The sequence below is a fragment of the Antennarius striatus genome, chromosome 20, assembly GCF_040054535.1.
Source record: "Antennarius striatus isolate MH-2024 chromosome 20, ASM4005453v1, whole genome shotgun sequence".
NCBI classification, from domain to species: domain Eukaryota; kingdom Metazoa; phylum Chordata; class Actinopteri; order Lophiiformes; family Antennariidae; genus Antennarius; species Antennarius striatus.
Window position 1 is genome coordinate 15,981,952 of NC_090795.1, and position 16,914 is coordinate 15,998,865.

General features: G+C 42.3%; 1 protein-coding gene across 1 annotated transcript in view; it reads left to right on the forward strand.

The window, feature by feature from the left end:
* The first annotated feature begins 3,750 nt into the window (after positions 1–3,750).
* The window catches only part of kcnh2b (potassium voltage-gated channel, subfamily H (eag-related), member 2b), a 187,515-nt gene continuing 174,351 nt past the window's right edge, over positions 3,751–16,914 (forward strand). The window contains exon 1 of the mRNA XM_068343914.1: positions 3,751–3,859. Within this exon, the coding sequence (XP_068200015.1) occupies positions 3,784–3,859 (76 nt within the window). The 5' untranslated portion in view covers positions 3,751–3,783. The remainder of the gene's footprint in view (positions 3,860–16,914) is intronic.

Here is a 16,914-nt window from a genome sequence, read left to right on the forward strand (position 1 = left end):
GTTCAAACATGTAAATGTTCTTTAACCTGGTTTCCAGACTGGTCATACATGTTTCCAGTGTGGCTCCAGACCAGTCAGTAAACACAGGCTGAGACTGTAAGAATATTAATATTGTTGTTGTTGTTTATCTCCACATCACTCATTTCCTCCTTCCCCCAGAGTATGCGTTCCTGTCACACAATTTCAAACATGAATGACTTCTTATCACAAGTGCTTTAATGTACAAATTAAAAAGCCTATCTTTGTTAGGTAAGCCGTGACGTCTAAGTCCACACGCGATCACCAGATGATGGACATCACTGTATTTAAATAAACATGAACTGCTGACACATGTCTTCACAGGCTATAAAACAGCCTCTCAAATTGTTATTTTTATTTTGTAACAGTAATCCAACTGTGTTTAGTTTATGTCTCTAGTTTACATACTGTATGTACCCCTTACATACACATGTGCGCTGGAATTCAGGTCCACGGAGAGAAAATGAAGTAAAAGTACCTGAAGTTTGAAGGAAATATCTTAAAAATTTGTTACACAAGTTTGCATCTTCCAGCTGTAGAGAAATGTCTCAGTTTTTACTGTTTTTGTTCTTTATATAAAAATTAAACTGTGAGGTTTTTATAGAAGCAGTGATGCAATGATGTGTAGTTTTATCCAGAAAATAAATGTGTTTATCTTGTGATTTACTTTGTGCAGAATAAATGTTTCCGATTGATTTGAAACATGTTTTGGTTTGGAAGGTTCTACTTGTTACACACGGTGATGTTTGGAATGACAGTTTAATTTGCTGCTCTGTTTATTCATTAGAAGGAGATGTAGCTTATAACCGATGTGTCACAATGAAGAGCTAAGCGTCTTCTCTCCCATTATTCAAACATGTATTCATCGGTGGGCACGGAGAGATGCATGAGGAGCTTCCTAGACTAGTCATCACGTTCTCTCTCATCCTGGTGTGTGTTTGTATGAAACTGTTTAACAAGCTGGGATCAAGAAACTCAGGTTTTCTCTTCCCTTCCCCGGCTCCCCATCCTCCCTCCTCCATCTCTATTTTCCTGACTAAATAAGGGAGTTGAGAGGGGAAGGCTGACCAGCACGCCTCCTCTCACTTTGAGCTGCGGTGTTTAACACTGCTGAGTGTAATAAGTGCAGAAACTGATGCATTTTTAATTCATGAAAAAAAATGTCACATTTTGATGGATAACTCCTCAGGCTTGGTCCCGACTGCAAGGCTTCCTATTCATCACGTCTGATCCGTCACTGAAACACTGATCTGTGGAGAAATGAATGCATTTATGCTGATGTGTAGGTCATGGTGATGAATGGATCCAGGCCTGCGTCTGACGGCAATAAGAACAACAAAATGCTACTGCTCAGAACTATTTGAAGTGATCTACATGATCTAGTTATAAGAGAATTAATGGGACAGCGTGATTGTGTTGGACATGCAGGGGGGGGGGGGCGCTGCCTCCAGGTGCCATCAGTTAAAAAAAAAGAAGGAGCTGTATTTATCCATCTTGTCTTCACAGTTTGATGTCCTGAATACAAATGGAAAGCCCCCACGTGTCTTGTAATGTTCCATTCTTCAAGTAGATTCTGATGTAACGGGGAGAACGACAGACAGCCTGTTGTTACCAGAAGGATTTAAAATCAAATCATTAAATTTAGGATCAGTTCCCCCAAAAATAAGACACCACGACATTTAATACTCGTGTTCAATAAAAAAAATGTGAACCAAGCTAACATAATTTGTTTGTGTGATCATTTTTGATCTCTCAAGTCCACCACACAGAATGATTTTATTAACACAGCCATCCATCAGGTGTTTCTGATTTTTTTGGATATATTTCTCTCCTTTATTAAAGAAAACAAAACATAAAACCAAACATGGTGGAAAAAGAAGTAGCGTCGTCTATAAAGGGTAACCCACATCTTCCTACTCTTCCTGACGGCATCTTATTTTGGCGTGGGGAACCTCGGCGGTATGATGTAGCTGCAACCTACTTGATGAATTCCCATCATCCCCAGTATCGTCTATAGAACATGTGTTAAACTCAAGGCCCGGGGGCCAAATGTGGCCCGCCACATCGTTTTATGTGGCCCGCGAGAGCATAAAGGGTCAGAATGTCTAAAAAGAATAGGTCAAATGTGTGCTTTGACCAAAACTACATTTCCTACAATGCAGAAACCGATCCCGTTTTAACTCTGACAAAACGTTACAAAAGGATTTATGTTACAGCACAGAAATAAGAAAACATTTTTCTGTGTAACTATAATGTTCGTAACTTCAGTAACACTTTTAATTAAAGTTATTTAACATTAAGGAGTAGTTACATTCCAGGTAGTAAAACACAGGCAGTACAACAGGCAGTACAATATGCAGTACAACACAGGCAGTACAACAGGCAGTACAACACAGGCAGTACAACAGACAGTACAACATGCAGTAAAACAGTCAGTACAAAAGGCAGTACAACAGACAGTACAACAGGCAGTACAACAGGCAATACAACAGGCAGTACAACATGCAGTACAACATGCAGTAAAACAGTCAGTACAACAGGCAGTACAACAGCCAGTACAACAGGCAGTACAACAGGCAGTACAACATGCAGTACAACATGCAGTAAAACAGTCAGTACAACAGACAGTACAACAGGCAGTACAACAGTCAGTACAACAGGCAGTACAACAGACAGTACAACATGCAGTAAAACAGGCAGTACAACATGCAGTAAAACAGGCAGTACAACATGCAGTAAAACAGGCAGTACAACATGCAGTAAAACAGGCAGTACAACATGCAGTAAAACAGGCAGTACAACATGCAGTAAAACAGGCAGTACAACAGGCAGTAGAGCACAAAGTATGAGATTTATGTTAGATTACATTGAGTACATTTATTAGTTACATTTATTAGTTACATTTATTAGTTACATTTATTAGTTACATTTATTAGTTACATTTATTAGTTACATCTGTTAGTCTGGCCCTCTGAGGCCATTATGCTGATGTGGCCCTTAGTGACACCCCCGGTCTATAGGTGGGGGGGGGGGGGGGACACGGAGGAGCGCACCTATCAGCAGCAGCTGGCCTGTTGGACATTCACCTCATGGTGCTGTACTCCGGATCCGCCCCCCCCCCCCCTCAGAACCTCAGGTGTGGACCCCCCCCGCCCCTTCCTGTCCAGTAAAGAGTTAACAGCGCGGCTCTGCGCCGGTGGCGCCGAGCGGAGAGAGAACCCCTCCAAACCGCCCATCGAGGACGCGTCGAGCTGCGCGCCGCTTCGCTCCGTCCTGAGGACCCTCCGTGTTCCTGCCCCCCCCCTCAGTCGAGCAGATCCTCACAGGAGGAGGAGCTGGGATGAGATTCGAGCCGTAAACGCGCATCCCGAACCATGGCTCCATCGACGGTCGTCGGAACGCTCGCCCGGTCCGCCGCTCCGGAGCGGGCTGCAGCCCTGGATGAGAGCCGCGCCGGGTCTCACCGAGCCTGAGACCGGGAGGACACCCCAGCTGTCAGGCGGCCCTCCCCAGGGGGACTCAAACCAACACCCTCCTGGTCACCTGGAAACAGCTGAGTCCTTTAACCCCCCCTCATCCCCATCCGCGCCTCTCCGTCAGAGATCAGCCGCTCGCCTTTCGCGGCTGTTAACAACTTGGGAAAACTTTGCCCCCCCCCCCCTGGATTACGGCCACCGACACCGTCAGCGTTGAGTCTCCATGCGGTGAGATAAAACTCCTGAAAAGTCTCTGAAATCAAGGGGGCCAGGGGCCACCGCAGCCAGGATGCCCGTCCGGAGGGGCCATGTGGCCCCCCAGAACACTTTCCTGGACACCATCATCAGGAAATTCGATAGTCAAAGTAAGATTGGATCTTTATTTGAATTTTTTTAACATATTTTCAAACACTGAAGCCGCTTTTATTAATAGATAGTATCTATCAATAATCTATAATAGATTGATTATTAATAGATAGTATCTATCAATAATCTATAATAGATTGATTATTAATAGATAGTAACACACAAACAGCAGAAAATCATGATGTTCACACGTGACTGGAGTTGACCTTATCGTAAATTGCTTGACTGCTGTAGCTGTAGTGTTTCTGCTCTCATCCACATCCAGTCAGCTCTACATGGACTGTGAAAGAAGCACAGTAAGTTACACACCGTGTTGCTTCAGGGCGTACAGTCTACCGTTCAGAATATACTGAAGCACCTCGAAACAGAACCAAAGAAAGCAAATACTGTACTCAATAATCAAATTGATGAGTCTACAGTAAATTATCTGCCACAAACACAAATAATGCATTGAAGCTGCTGAATGTTTCATTGAGCTCAGGGACATGAAATTTGAAGCTGCTTATATTTAAAGAACAGAGGCTTCATCCATCCTCGCCTCCCCGCGGCGCCGTTATCTTTGATGCAAATCATTCATGACTTCTTTTTTCCGTCTCTGAACGTGTGATCTGACTTCAAATGTGCCTCGGCTGCATCAACGGCATCTTTTTCCCTTTCCGGAAATTTACCCCGGGGCTGATGAGAGCAATGAGAACGCTGATAGTTGTGAGGAAACGTGAGGAAACGTGTGGAAGTTGTGACTTCAGCTTCTTATGAATGACATTTCTTCTAAACTGAAGCACTTTTAGAGGGACTCTAAATGTCAAACCCTCCCCCAGGAGCAGGTAGTTCTGTAGATGTGAGCTGAGTGAGAAGGTTGGAATCTTTCTGGATGCATGAAGTAGGCTCTACCTCTATGGTTCACACCCTGTGAGACCATAGAGGGTCAGTGTGTGACGCCTCCCTGTGTCTGAGCTCCAACATAGTTGTTAAAGTGGAGAAAATGTGCAGAAAACACTGGAGCTCTTCAGCGAGCTGCTGGAAAGAGACTCCGGTCCAGCTGAATGACTGACAGTGAAGCTGGGAAGCTGACTTTAATCCTGCAGGTATTTTCCATCTGACCCTGTAGAGGTGACATATTCTCCTGCTGACGGTGTCTTCTAGCATGACCGTCTCTTTTCTTCAGCTGGATTTGTTGCCTGATGTGAGACTATTTGACCAGAGAAACTTCATCCCGACCTGATTGAGTTTAACCAGTCCGTGTTGGTCCGTGTTGTTGTTGGGGGGTGGGGGTGGGGGGTGGGGGGTAGCTGGAGGAGTGTCAGTAAGCAGCACAGGAAGTCAAACTGAGGAGATTTCTCTCCGATGCAGAAAGTCTGCCATCGATCAGGAGGATTTTTAACTCCTGTGGGTAATCTTTCACCAGTCCAGTCATTTGAATCCACCCCTTTTTGAAACATGAGCCCACCCCTCTCCGAGCTGAACGCTTGTTTGTTGGTGGAGGAGTTCAATGGGTGGGTGGGTGGGGGGGCTTCACACGGCAGTGAAATCCCCATCTTTATCGTCATGGGGGCTGGTGAATTTGATCTAAGCAGGAGACACATCCTGGTCATATGGACACATGATGGAAAACCTGTCTGAATGTGGGGGTGTGTTCATATGGACACATGATGGAAAACCTGTCTGAATGTGGGGGTGTCAGGAGCTGCCCTTACAGAACGTCTACTGGAAGAGTCCAGCCTTTAAATAATGGACATCAGGCTCTGGACACGTGATGCTCAGCTGGAGAAGAGACTGATAATGTAAATAGGAGCACCTGCTACCCCCCCCCACACACACACACAGAGATACGTCCTCCTGACGTATCGCGTGTCAGGGGAGAGAATCCTGTTTTAAATGCTGTTGAAGCCTTCATCTCTGGTCGGGTCACTTCTCCTGCTCCAAATCTCATGACTAGAGAAATATGTTTTTTTCCACAGGATGAAATATGAAGAACTTCAGTGGTAAAAAAAAAGAGATTTTGGTGATAAGTCACATGGCATCACCTCTGTTCCACTGCAGTAAACACCTTTAAGGGGTATGTTAAAGCCATGAATGAAATAACAGCAAATAGAATCAGAAATTTGCCCTTTTTTGAAATATGATAGACCAATAATATAATAAAAGTCCTGAAGCTGTAATGTAATAATTTTTTGCTGGTAACTTAATAATTTATTATGCTGGCGGTGCACTGGTGTCACACCCTGCCTCACGCCCCCAGTCGGCTGTGATAGGCTCCAGCAACCCTGTGACCCACGGCAGCGGGAGCAGCGGGTGATAAAGATGAATGAAAAATGAATGAATTCATGACATAATAATTGATTACGTTATTGGCTTGGTAAAAAGGAAAAACCCTCACCTTAACGCTAACCCTCAGCCAACAATGATCACGATATCGGTTCAGCCACGTTATTGGCTTCAGCAGCGCAGCATCGACTCAACCAGAGAGCAGAGAATCCATCAGTGATGAACATGGAAGTTCATCTTGAGAAATGATGAAATGAGGATTTCAGCTCAGTATATATCACACAGGTTAGAAGCTACAGGTGTGTTTTCTGACCTCTTCCTAGTTTCTCGCTAGAATGTTCAACCGTTGCTCAAAAAATGCTACAAGTTGATTCTCAAATGTTAAAATTTCCTTGCTTGGTTTTTATATTCTTGTTTTACCTCTGGTCTGTTACTTTTGTATCGACGTCTTCATTTTACAGTCAGTTTTTTATGTGTTTTCTCTCTGACTTCAAAAAAGAACTTTTTCTGACCTCCGGTTTGTTGGGAGATGATCTTATATCAAACTGAATTAGTGGGCATCAAGCTGAAGGAAGAGGCCTGCAGTAAAGCTGAAACTTTCAGTAATGAAATATGATCCAGGAAGTCCAAGATTCAATTTGATTGTCATTATACAACCCAAAATTGTGTAATGACATTATTCTTGTGGTCTCTTCCATTACTCCCAAAACAAAAAAGAACAATAAATGAACGATGAAGCAGTAAATGACCTGTGCTCTGGGCGTGTCTGACACCTGCCGCAGAGCCTTCCTGTCCCAGCCCATAATGGGACACGGTTGGTCAGGATGTTTATTAATCACGTGGTTTTTCGTGGCTGCGTGGTTGGTTGGGACCAATTAAAAATGTTGCGTTGCACTAAAAAAACAAAACAAAACTGAATATAGAGATTGTGTCCCCTCCTTGAAAACAAGCGTTAACACATCTGACGAGAGTCGGAGGTCACAGCAACCTTTTGGGAAATGTGTTGTTGTCTGTTTGCTGCTCCTTAGAGGAGGCTTTGCCCAATTACAAGCCTCAAAGCCACTGTCCTCCAGGGAGGATGTTACCATTCTACAGCTGAAATACAAACACATCGTTTCCATAGCAACCACCCCTCTGACTCCCCCACCCACACCCACACACGCCACAAGAAAAGGTGCAGTACTGAACAACTGCAGGTCAAGTTTTACCTTCTGCTTCTTTTGGAAATAATGCTGACTGTAGTGAGAGAAGAATGGCTTCAAAATCCAAGAACTGATGAATTAATTAATATATTAGAGGTTTGCTTTAAAATGAGGAATAAACGGAGAAGAGGAAAAGTCTTCCTGAAGCCTGATCTTCTTTTTCTTCAGAGATGGAAAGATGAGCTGCGCTCACATGGACCTTTTTTTTTTTTAAACGTCATTCCCACGTAAACTGTCATTTTAATGAAAATTCTCCCCTATCCATCAAACATGCATCATTAATTCACATCTGACAGTAGTTTATCTTTATGTGAGTATAATTGGCCACTCAGTGTCGCCCTGCTATCCTGAAATGTGATTGGCTTTCTGTTCAAGTCTGACACAGGACCTCCAAACGATAAGGGTTCCCCAAGTTTCCTTGTTTCTGTTGTGTTTGGTGAGATTCATGGAGTTTGGTATTTTTTCAAGTCATATTTATTTGGATGTGTTAAATACACTCATTTAAGTGTCTTTGAATTAAATCATTAGCTTAAATAATGTCACTCCTAATTTGATTCCGTCTTGACTCCATTTTCAAATCCTATACTGAGGAAACCTCACATCGGGGTTCCTGTTTAATGAGTTATTGTTGTGTGTGTAGGTTTATCAACACACACAAACACACACAAACACACACACACACACACACACACACACACACACGCACACACGCACACACTTCATGCCATTTGTGTGGATGTCAGGGCCTTATTGGGCGTCTAGATGTCCAACAAACGCACCACTTTCTTCTGTCGGAGCCGTCTTTGATTCAAACCATCACATCTTTTCTGTTGGGGTGTTTGAAGCGGGGGCCGGCAGACATCAGAAACTGTATTTTCACTGAATGAGTTGACAGAGGAAAGAAGAATGGAGTTTTGTTTTTGTTTTTTCTCCTGAATTGACAGATGGGGTGCTCAGGAATATGCATTTCACAAGTTTGTCTCATTGGGAGCAGTTTATAGTCCAGCAAAGGATCCGTCATGAAAGGGTTGGAGCAGCACAGCCAACGGGATTTTATTCAACAAGCAAAAACAGGAGAAAAAAGATTTGATCTTGAAATGTGAGCGTGTAGATGTGAGACGCTGAAGCTCAGGAAGACGTTTCAGGTGGGACAAGATCACTGCTGGGGCTGACAAAGAAAAGAATTAAATTAACATGAAATAAACTAGACTGTTTGCTTCTGTTTGATTTTTTTTTTTTTTTTTTTAAAGAGAAAAAAAAAAAGTATTTTGTTCATGTCTGAATGTTTTACAACTAGGATTGGCTTTGTCCCAGGCTAAACATGTTTCATTAGAACACATCTGCATGGAGTCTGCTTAGAAACAGCGTCCAGCTGGTTGGAAACACTGCCCCTCTGGAGGGAGGGTGTGAAAGTCAATCCAGCAGATATATAAGATAAACCAGAAATGCTCTGGCTGTCCCCCAACTTCAGAAACACATTTTCAAGTATAAAACTTTTTTGCTTTGATGGAAAAAAGAAACAAACTGTAAACACAATTTGCGTCCACCTCGTGCTTTTCCTTCAGGTTCTCTGGATGAGTTTCCCCATTCTCGTTTCCCATGACCTCTCTTTTTTTTTAAAGCCTGGAGCCTGTAGATTTCTTATTCATTGCTTCGCAACTAAAACACTTTACACTCTGTATATTCTCTTTTACATTATTCTCATATTACACCTTGGAAAAAAACAACAATGCACAAGATTCGTAGATATAGTATTACATTCTGCTGATTGAATATTAGTAAATCACAACCAAAGTAATATATTGGCAAACCACAGCGTGTCTAAAATGAGAAACAATCCTGATCATATAACATAGAAGGTGGCTGTGCTGCTGGCTGTGGATCAGACCTCCTTCCAGCGGCAACTGCGGGTCAAACAGCCGCCATCAGGCGCCTCATTCTGTGCTGCTCAGCCTCTCAGAACCTCATGCATCGATGGATGAATCTCACAGCTGGATGAGGTGAAGAGCTCGATTTTCCCTCTGGAGGATGGGAGAGGTGCCTTCTGTGTTTCTGTGAAGAAAAAACAAAACAAAGAAAAAAACACGACTGCTACTGTGTGCATGTACTCGCAGTAACATATGGATGGATAGCACGTATGGATCAGGCTGTGAAGAGACATCACAGGCGTGTGGATCGCTTCTCCTCTCCCTGCGTTCCTTCTGGAGGTTCAGCAGCTTCAACACATTCTGGATGTCTCCTTCATAAATGTTCCGTGGCTGCAGCAACGTGGAGACCAGGAAGGACTGAAGGTGGTGCTTTGCTTTCTCAGCTCCGTCAGCTTCAACGGGAGGCTGGAAACGCCACGGCAACCAGGAAGAGCCTCATGGAGACGCTTTGGTGTGAGGTCACTCACCCCTCTCCTTCTGTCCCTCCGCTCCGGTCCTCAAATGCCCACGGACGTTAACACACACACACACACACACACACACACACACACACACACACACACACACACACACACACACACACACACACACACACACACACACACACACACACACACACACACACACACACACACACACACACACACTTGTAAACACTCTTCTCTCCCTGCCCTCCCTCTCTACCATGCTCTTGTCTTTTGTCTGCTGTCTGTCTCATTTGACAACTTATTTTCTCCCCCCACCCCACACCCCCCCATCTCTCCATGCTCAGCAGATGTCCATTGCTCTGTCACTCTGCCTTCTGATCTTAAACGGGCTCAGGTCCAACTAGGAAACATGACACCTGCTGAGGGGCACCGAGAGGAGGCTGTGTTTGGGATTGTGTGTGTGTGTGTGTGTGTGTGTGTCTTTACTGCATGTATTGTCTCTACTGTGTGTGTGCTGTGTGTATTAAATGTAGTGTGTACTGTATGTAGTGTGTCTCCACAGTTACATCCTCTGTTTATTATAATGTATACCATAATATAACAGTCAAATATAGTAAGAAAAAACAAACTAAGACAAATTATGAATAATGACTTTTAAAATAGTCAAATAATCTATTTCAAAATCTGATATGAAAAACAAGTTCACTCATTCTGGAGTAAGATATAAGTACAGTGCACGGTGGTAGAGCTGACAAGACCAGGTGTTACGATCAGTAGGACACCCCCGATCGTCTGCAGTGCTCCCCAATCCACATCCTCCCAAGAACCCAGAAACCAGAGCATTTAGTGGTCCTGGTTTTGCTTTGGCCAGAGTCAAGGAAGGTGGAACATGTAATTCCAACCCTGAGACACTTCCTCATGTAGGAGGGTTGGACTGCGGGTCCAACTGATAAAAGAAGATCGACTAAGCAGAGATGCTTCTGTTGTGGCTGAAGGAATTTAAAACGGGACCTTTAGCATTTCTTCTCTATTACCAGGGGAGTGGAGCACAGTAATGCTCAATATTAATGTGGGATTCGTGCGTACAAGGCTGCACATGTGGATTTATTCATTCATTCATTCATTCATTCATTCGTTCCCCTGGAGTTATGACAATCCGTGATCGTCTCGTCTTCAGCCAGGTATCCAAATCCGGGTCGCGGGCCGATGCTGGAGCCGATCCCTGCTGACTAAGGGTAAATGACTGGTACACCCTGGGTTAGTCGCCAATTAATCGCAAGGCCACATAGAAGGTGGTGGAGCTCCTATCAACATCATACTTCGACATGGGTGTAGTGATGAACTGATGCACTGTAGGTGGTGGCAGTTGTTTGTGGATTAGAGATCAGCAAAGATTATATGAGCAGAGAGGAGGAGACGAGAGAGACAATTGTAGAATGGACAAATCCACCTCCCAGCTCATATTAGTACAGAGAATGTTTATATATATATATATATATATATATATATATATATATATATATATATATATATATATATATATATATATATATATATATATACACACTGTATATATGTATATATATGTACATTTATATACATATACGTATATATGTGTGTGTGTGTGTATATATATATACATATATATATATATATATATATATATTTGTATATGTATGTATACATGTAACTAAATAGTTATTGTGCCAGTATTGCAGTGTTGTTTTTGTTGTTTTATAGAAGGAAACAGCTGTTGAAATGTTTGAGGCGTAACTACAGCAAAAATAATTGTCAGTCACTGTTCATGTAAAGCTAATTTCTGCAATAAAAACTGTGTTATTGCCGAAACCAGCTTATGTCTTACCGCTGATAACTGCACAACAAAAGAAGGTAGAAACAAAGTCTTTTTCTGAAGAAACAGATGATTTATTCTATTTTTACTTTGGCGTTTTTATTGTTTCCATAGTGATTGAACACAATATTCTGTGGGTCTTGAAAGATCAGTCAAAATGCTCAAAAACCTCTGGCAGTGTTGTGATCCCTGCTCTAAAAAGGCTGGCAGCAAATGAGTTAGTGAACTAAATCCAAAAGCATTAATCAATGTAACATTAGTGATTTTTGATCATTAATCTTACAGTCACTTCTGTTGTTAGCCATCGGTTAGCAATCCCATGATGAGGCTGTCAAAAACAATCACTGGTTGTCTTCCTGACTCATCATCCATTCAGAGAATATAAAATTAAATGTTCATGCCAACCAGTTTAAGAGGAAATCCATGGATAATTGCTGACTTAATTTGTGATAGCCGAGTTGTGACCCTGACGATGGCCTGAATCTATGGCTCAAACTTTGTCATGGTTGGCCATGAAGGGCAGCTTAGCTCTCAGCTGCATTGATATCAGGCGTGTTAATGACCAGAAAAACATCAAACAAGAAGGAACAGCTTGTGAGTAAAATGCAGCTAATATAATAGACAGGGATCAAACAGACAAATCCTGACCATAAAGAGAAGATGGTCTAGAATCCCAAGTGTTGAAAAACTGTGGCGTTTTTCATTTTATACTTCATTATCTGTGGCGGATTGTTTTATAATGTCGTCATGATCAGAATTTGAGTCAATGAAGTTAGGTGTTCTCTGTGTGTGATGGAACCCAGCTGACCCATGTGAACATAGAGCCTAAAAAGAGCTGCACATGCCCTGAGACCAACTTTCATAAAGATGCTTTTGAAAAGTCAGAATGAAAATTTGTTTTCTTCACAGTGATTGAGGGAAAGATTAGCTCCCTCTCTGTTTCCGTAGATGGCGGGGCATATCTGTAGGAGTCATAGCCCCCTTCATGTTATCTGGATCTAATTGGCTTAGCCTTCTTAAGAGCATGAGTCCAAAGGGCTAAAGCATCAATCGCTGCATCGCTGCCGTGTCCTGGCTCACAGGCTTCAGGGCATCAGTAGGACCTCTTCAGGTTCTCCAGGACTCAAATGCAATCAGGAGAAGAATGAAAAGATTCAAATGGAAACTTTCACACAGACAGTTACCCTTTAGGTCCTTTGAACATAGCTGGAATGGAATGGTAGGACATCATTCCCTGAAATGTGATGTTACAGTACTGTAACACTGTCCATTAAAATTACTAAGGGGTTTCCTGACTCCCACTGGCACCGAGAGGCTGGTTGACAGGTGGAAAGGTCACATTCACCGGGTCCATCAAAGATGTTTAATGTCGAGGTTTTAGTTCGGTCCAGTAAAGCTCTGCAGCAGCTAAACGCTGTGATCGAAAGTAACATCCGTGTTTTTGTCACAGATGTCTGGTTGATTCAAAGAGATTGTAAATCACATATAGAGGATACAAATCTATTGTTACAGTCACGACAAACAATCAGCAGCTCAGCTGAGGAACCAATTACTTGATATCCATTTTGCAGGATGTGATTGGTTTGTTCATTGGTTGGTTACACAAGCTCATGAAAATGGGTCTTGTTCCAAAAAAAAGAAAAGAAAGTCTTTTCTTGTTGCATATTGTATTTTCTTGCATGTGTGTGTGTGTATGTAATCTAAATTAAACTGAATTCATCTTTTTCACATACGTCGTGATCAGAATTTGCTCTAGGTAGAGTGACTAAGCAGTGTGAGGGCGTGCCTGTGTGTTTATCATCACTTATTCTTTGCGGTCCAAAGTTGCTTTAGCTCTCCATCCTCTCCTGTCCTCTTCCTCAGCCCTTCACCCGTTCCTATTTATCACCGTTAATCTCCTGGCAGCTGCCATTTAGCGCTCATCCTCCCGTTTATCAAGACCACCTCTCTGAGGCCCCCTAAAAACATCCCGCCTCTCTCATTTCGTCTTCCTATCACCTGTATGGAGGAAATAGGATCCCTCAAACACACACACTTTGGTATAGGAAAGGCCATCTCACCAATTTAAAGACCCTGGAGTTTCCAGTGTCCCTGGGATTAGACCTCATTTGCATAAATCTGCATAACCTTGTTATGGCTGCAGAAGCCACTGTGCAGACTGTACCCTGAGACACTTCAGAGTACAGCATCTCATTTAGGACTGCTGTGATTATGGGATTATCACTCTTAACGACTGCCGGGGGACTGCACTCTAAAAAGTGCCACGAAGCCAAACTGTGTTGAAGGGGGGAAGGCAAGCCTTGGGTGATCTTCACATCACCTTCTCATAGAACTCGGTCATCGACGTATTTTCATTGTGTTTTTGGTTTCAAAATCAATAGTAACCTCCAGCAGAGTGCCTGTGCTGGAGGTTACTATTAATTAATGCCTTAGAAATATGAATCTGAGGTTTTCTACCTGGTTTTTATTTTCTGTCTCTACTGTGATCCCTCATTACTCGCGGTTAATGTGTTCCAGGACATTTAAGCATTGATGAACCCTCCCATACTGATATTAAACCACCTTGTATCTGCATTACCTTTTCCCACACTCTAATAGATTGTTAAAGCGCTTGTAAGTGTTTCCCTGATATATGAAAGTGTGCTGCGTTCCGTGAGTCTCAAAACCTATGAAAAATCTGCAATGAGGTGAAGCCGGGCATCTTGAAGTGCGGATGCGCGAGGGATTGCTGTATTCCGATATTTGTGCTATTACTGCTATAATATATTTTTTCCCTGCCTCTCATGATGTCACCTACATGATGTCTCATCCAAAAGTAGACAGAGTATCAAAACCATAAAGTATTTCACAAAGAAAGAATATGGTTTAGAGTCCAGTTACACACTTTTCTACTGTATCAAAGTATTTTTCAACATTTGCTAGAGCAGCTATTTAGCAGGGAGGCTTTATAAAACTTTTTTGGCACATTTGGCATCAGAACACAAGGACATGATTTACAAAATACTGAGAGCATTCTGATTCTGTGTTTATTGGTGTCAATCAGTGGAGTTTCACGTCATTGCTGCCTTTTATTTACAGCCCCATCTGTAAGCTAATCTGCTACAGGAACCAGTATTTGATATTTTTGTAGTAATGGTATTGGAGATATAACTGAGATCTGTATATAAACTATATTTTTCGGACTTATTGTATTTCAGAGATTTCAATATATAATGAAGTCTCTTGTCTCTGACCTTCATTTACTTTCCTCGTGACATTTAGAGATAATGTCAAGGTTGATGAAGCCCAGATGGTGAAGATGCCACGCTAAAGGGAAAAGCCATTAAAAGAACAGCTGAGTGTTAATAAGGTTAACATTGCTTCAAGTGGGAGTAAATGCTGCAAGGAATCCCAAAATAATGCTTGAAAAAAGATCGAAATGATTGAACCCAGTACCAACCCCAACCCCTGACCCTAAATCTAAAGTCAATCCTATCCCTGAGCCCTGGTCCTAACCTTAACTCAAACTCCAATCCTAACCCAAACCCTAACTCTAACTCCAGTCCTAACCCTAACTCTATCAACATCAAAAGTCAAAGTCAACTTTATTGTCAAATTTACCATATATGCACGACATACAGTAGAGATGAAATTGAAGTCCTGTCAGACCCACGGTGGAACAGGCAGTACAACACAGGTAGTACAACAGGCAGTACACCACAGGCAGTTAAACAGGCAGCTCAACATAGGCAGTACAACACAGACAGGACAACAGGCAGTACAAGACAAAGTGTAAGACAAAAGACAAGGACGCTAAACATCTCTATACACTCTCTAATCCCGTAAGGGGAAAGTGACGTGTGCACAGTCCTTGAATTAACGGCGGGAGAGAGAGAGATTGTCAGGTGCTGGGGGGACAGAGCAGGGTGAGGGTAGAGTTCAAGAATGTGGCAGGGGGCAGACCAGGGAGGGAGATGATCCTGCTGATATGCCATGCAATGGCAATCCTAACCCTAATCCTAACCCTAGCTCTACCTTCAATTATAACCTTACCCCTGGCCATCAAGCACAGGAGTTTTTTGTGTCTTCTTTCAAAAATTGTCAACAATGTGATCATGAATTGACCAATCACAGCCTAAATATGGTCGACGTTAGAAAAGGTTGAAGAAAACTGAACTCATGGTTATGCATGAATAGTCATGATTATTGATGATGTGTGATTTTTAAAACCTACAACAAAGTGGAAGACTAGAATTTGTCTCGAAGAAGAAACCATTGGATCACAGTCGAGTGGTGGATCCATGACTTCTTCATTTTTTTTGTATTACTTCATTTATTCTAACACTGCAAGATCCATGAGGAAAGGGATGTAATGAAAAATGTTATTGTCATATTTGCGGAAACTTTTATTGGAGACAGGGATCAGTCAAGGGAATGGTTGATTACCTTTTAGGGAAGAATCCACCCAGTGGGACAAGGAAACAGATTTTTCCTTGCACACAATTTCTGGACAGAACTCAGTTCTAGCATATGTCACGGTAAGAGAATGTAAATATCATGTAAATGTTGCATATCTGTTTGAATGCTTGGTCTTAGCTGCCTCTGAATACTCTGTTTATGCCAAGGTATAACAGGATTCTCAACAACCTTCCTGGTGGAAACATTCACATGCAGGTCATGAATGTAGTGTAATCTAGAATGTAATCTTCTACATAATAGCTATGCTAGGACAGTGCAGTGTTGATGTTGAAGTTACACTGCCAACTTCTGCTTTGGCATACATATTGCAGCTTTTCCTACCATATTTGTGTGTATGAAAATTATTTGAACAACGGTGTTGGATGAAGACAGAAGGTTTTTAACACAGAAATGTATAAATGTCAGGGTTTTTTTTTAAAAAATCTTCATCATGCAAACATGGTTGTGACATCCCTGAAATGTGTAACAGTGCACTTCTGGGGTGCAATGGATGCCAACACACCCCACAAAAACACACTCAAACAAAGTCAGATTTGAGTTGCTGACTGGTGTGTGAAAGTTTAACTGCAACCTGTAACTATATTTAGAAAATGCCACGTATGTGCTGTCTGTCATGATATGGCTGACACAGAAGACCATATCTGGCAGGGTTTTTTGTCAACTCTTTCTTAGTCAGTAAATAAATGAATGCATATTGGTGGAAATTTATTATTTATGAAAACTGTTTAGATGCTGGTGCAAAATGAAGCTCCACAGGGAATAAAATAAATCCTGTCAAAATATGACAGAACCCCCAGCCTTCCTTGTCAGCCATCCCAGACTGATGAAATCAGCACTTCTCCAGCAGTGTTCACTTCTATCTCACCATCAGTGTCCAGTCAGCATCTCAAATGAGATGAGGATGTGACTACATTTTGGAAA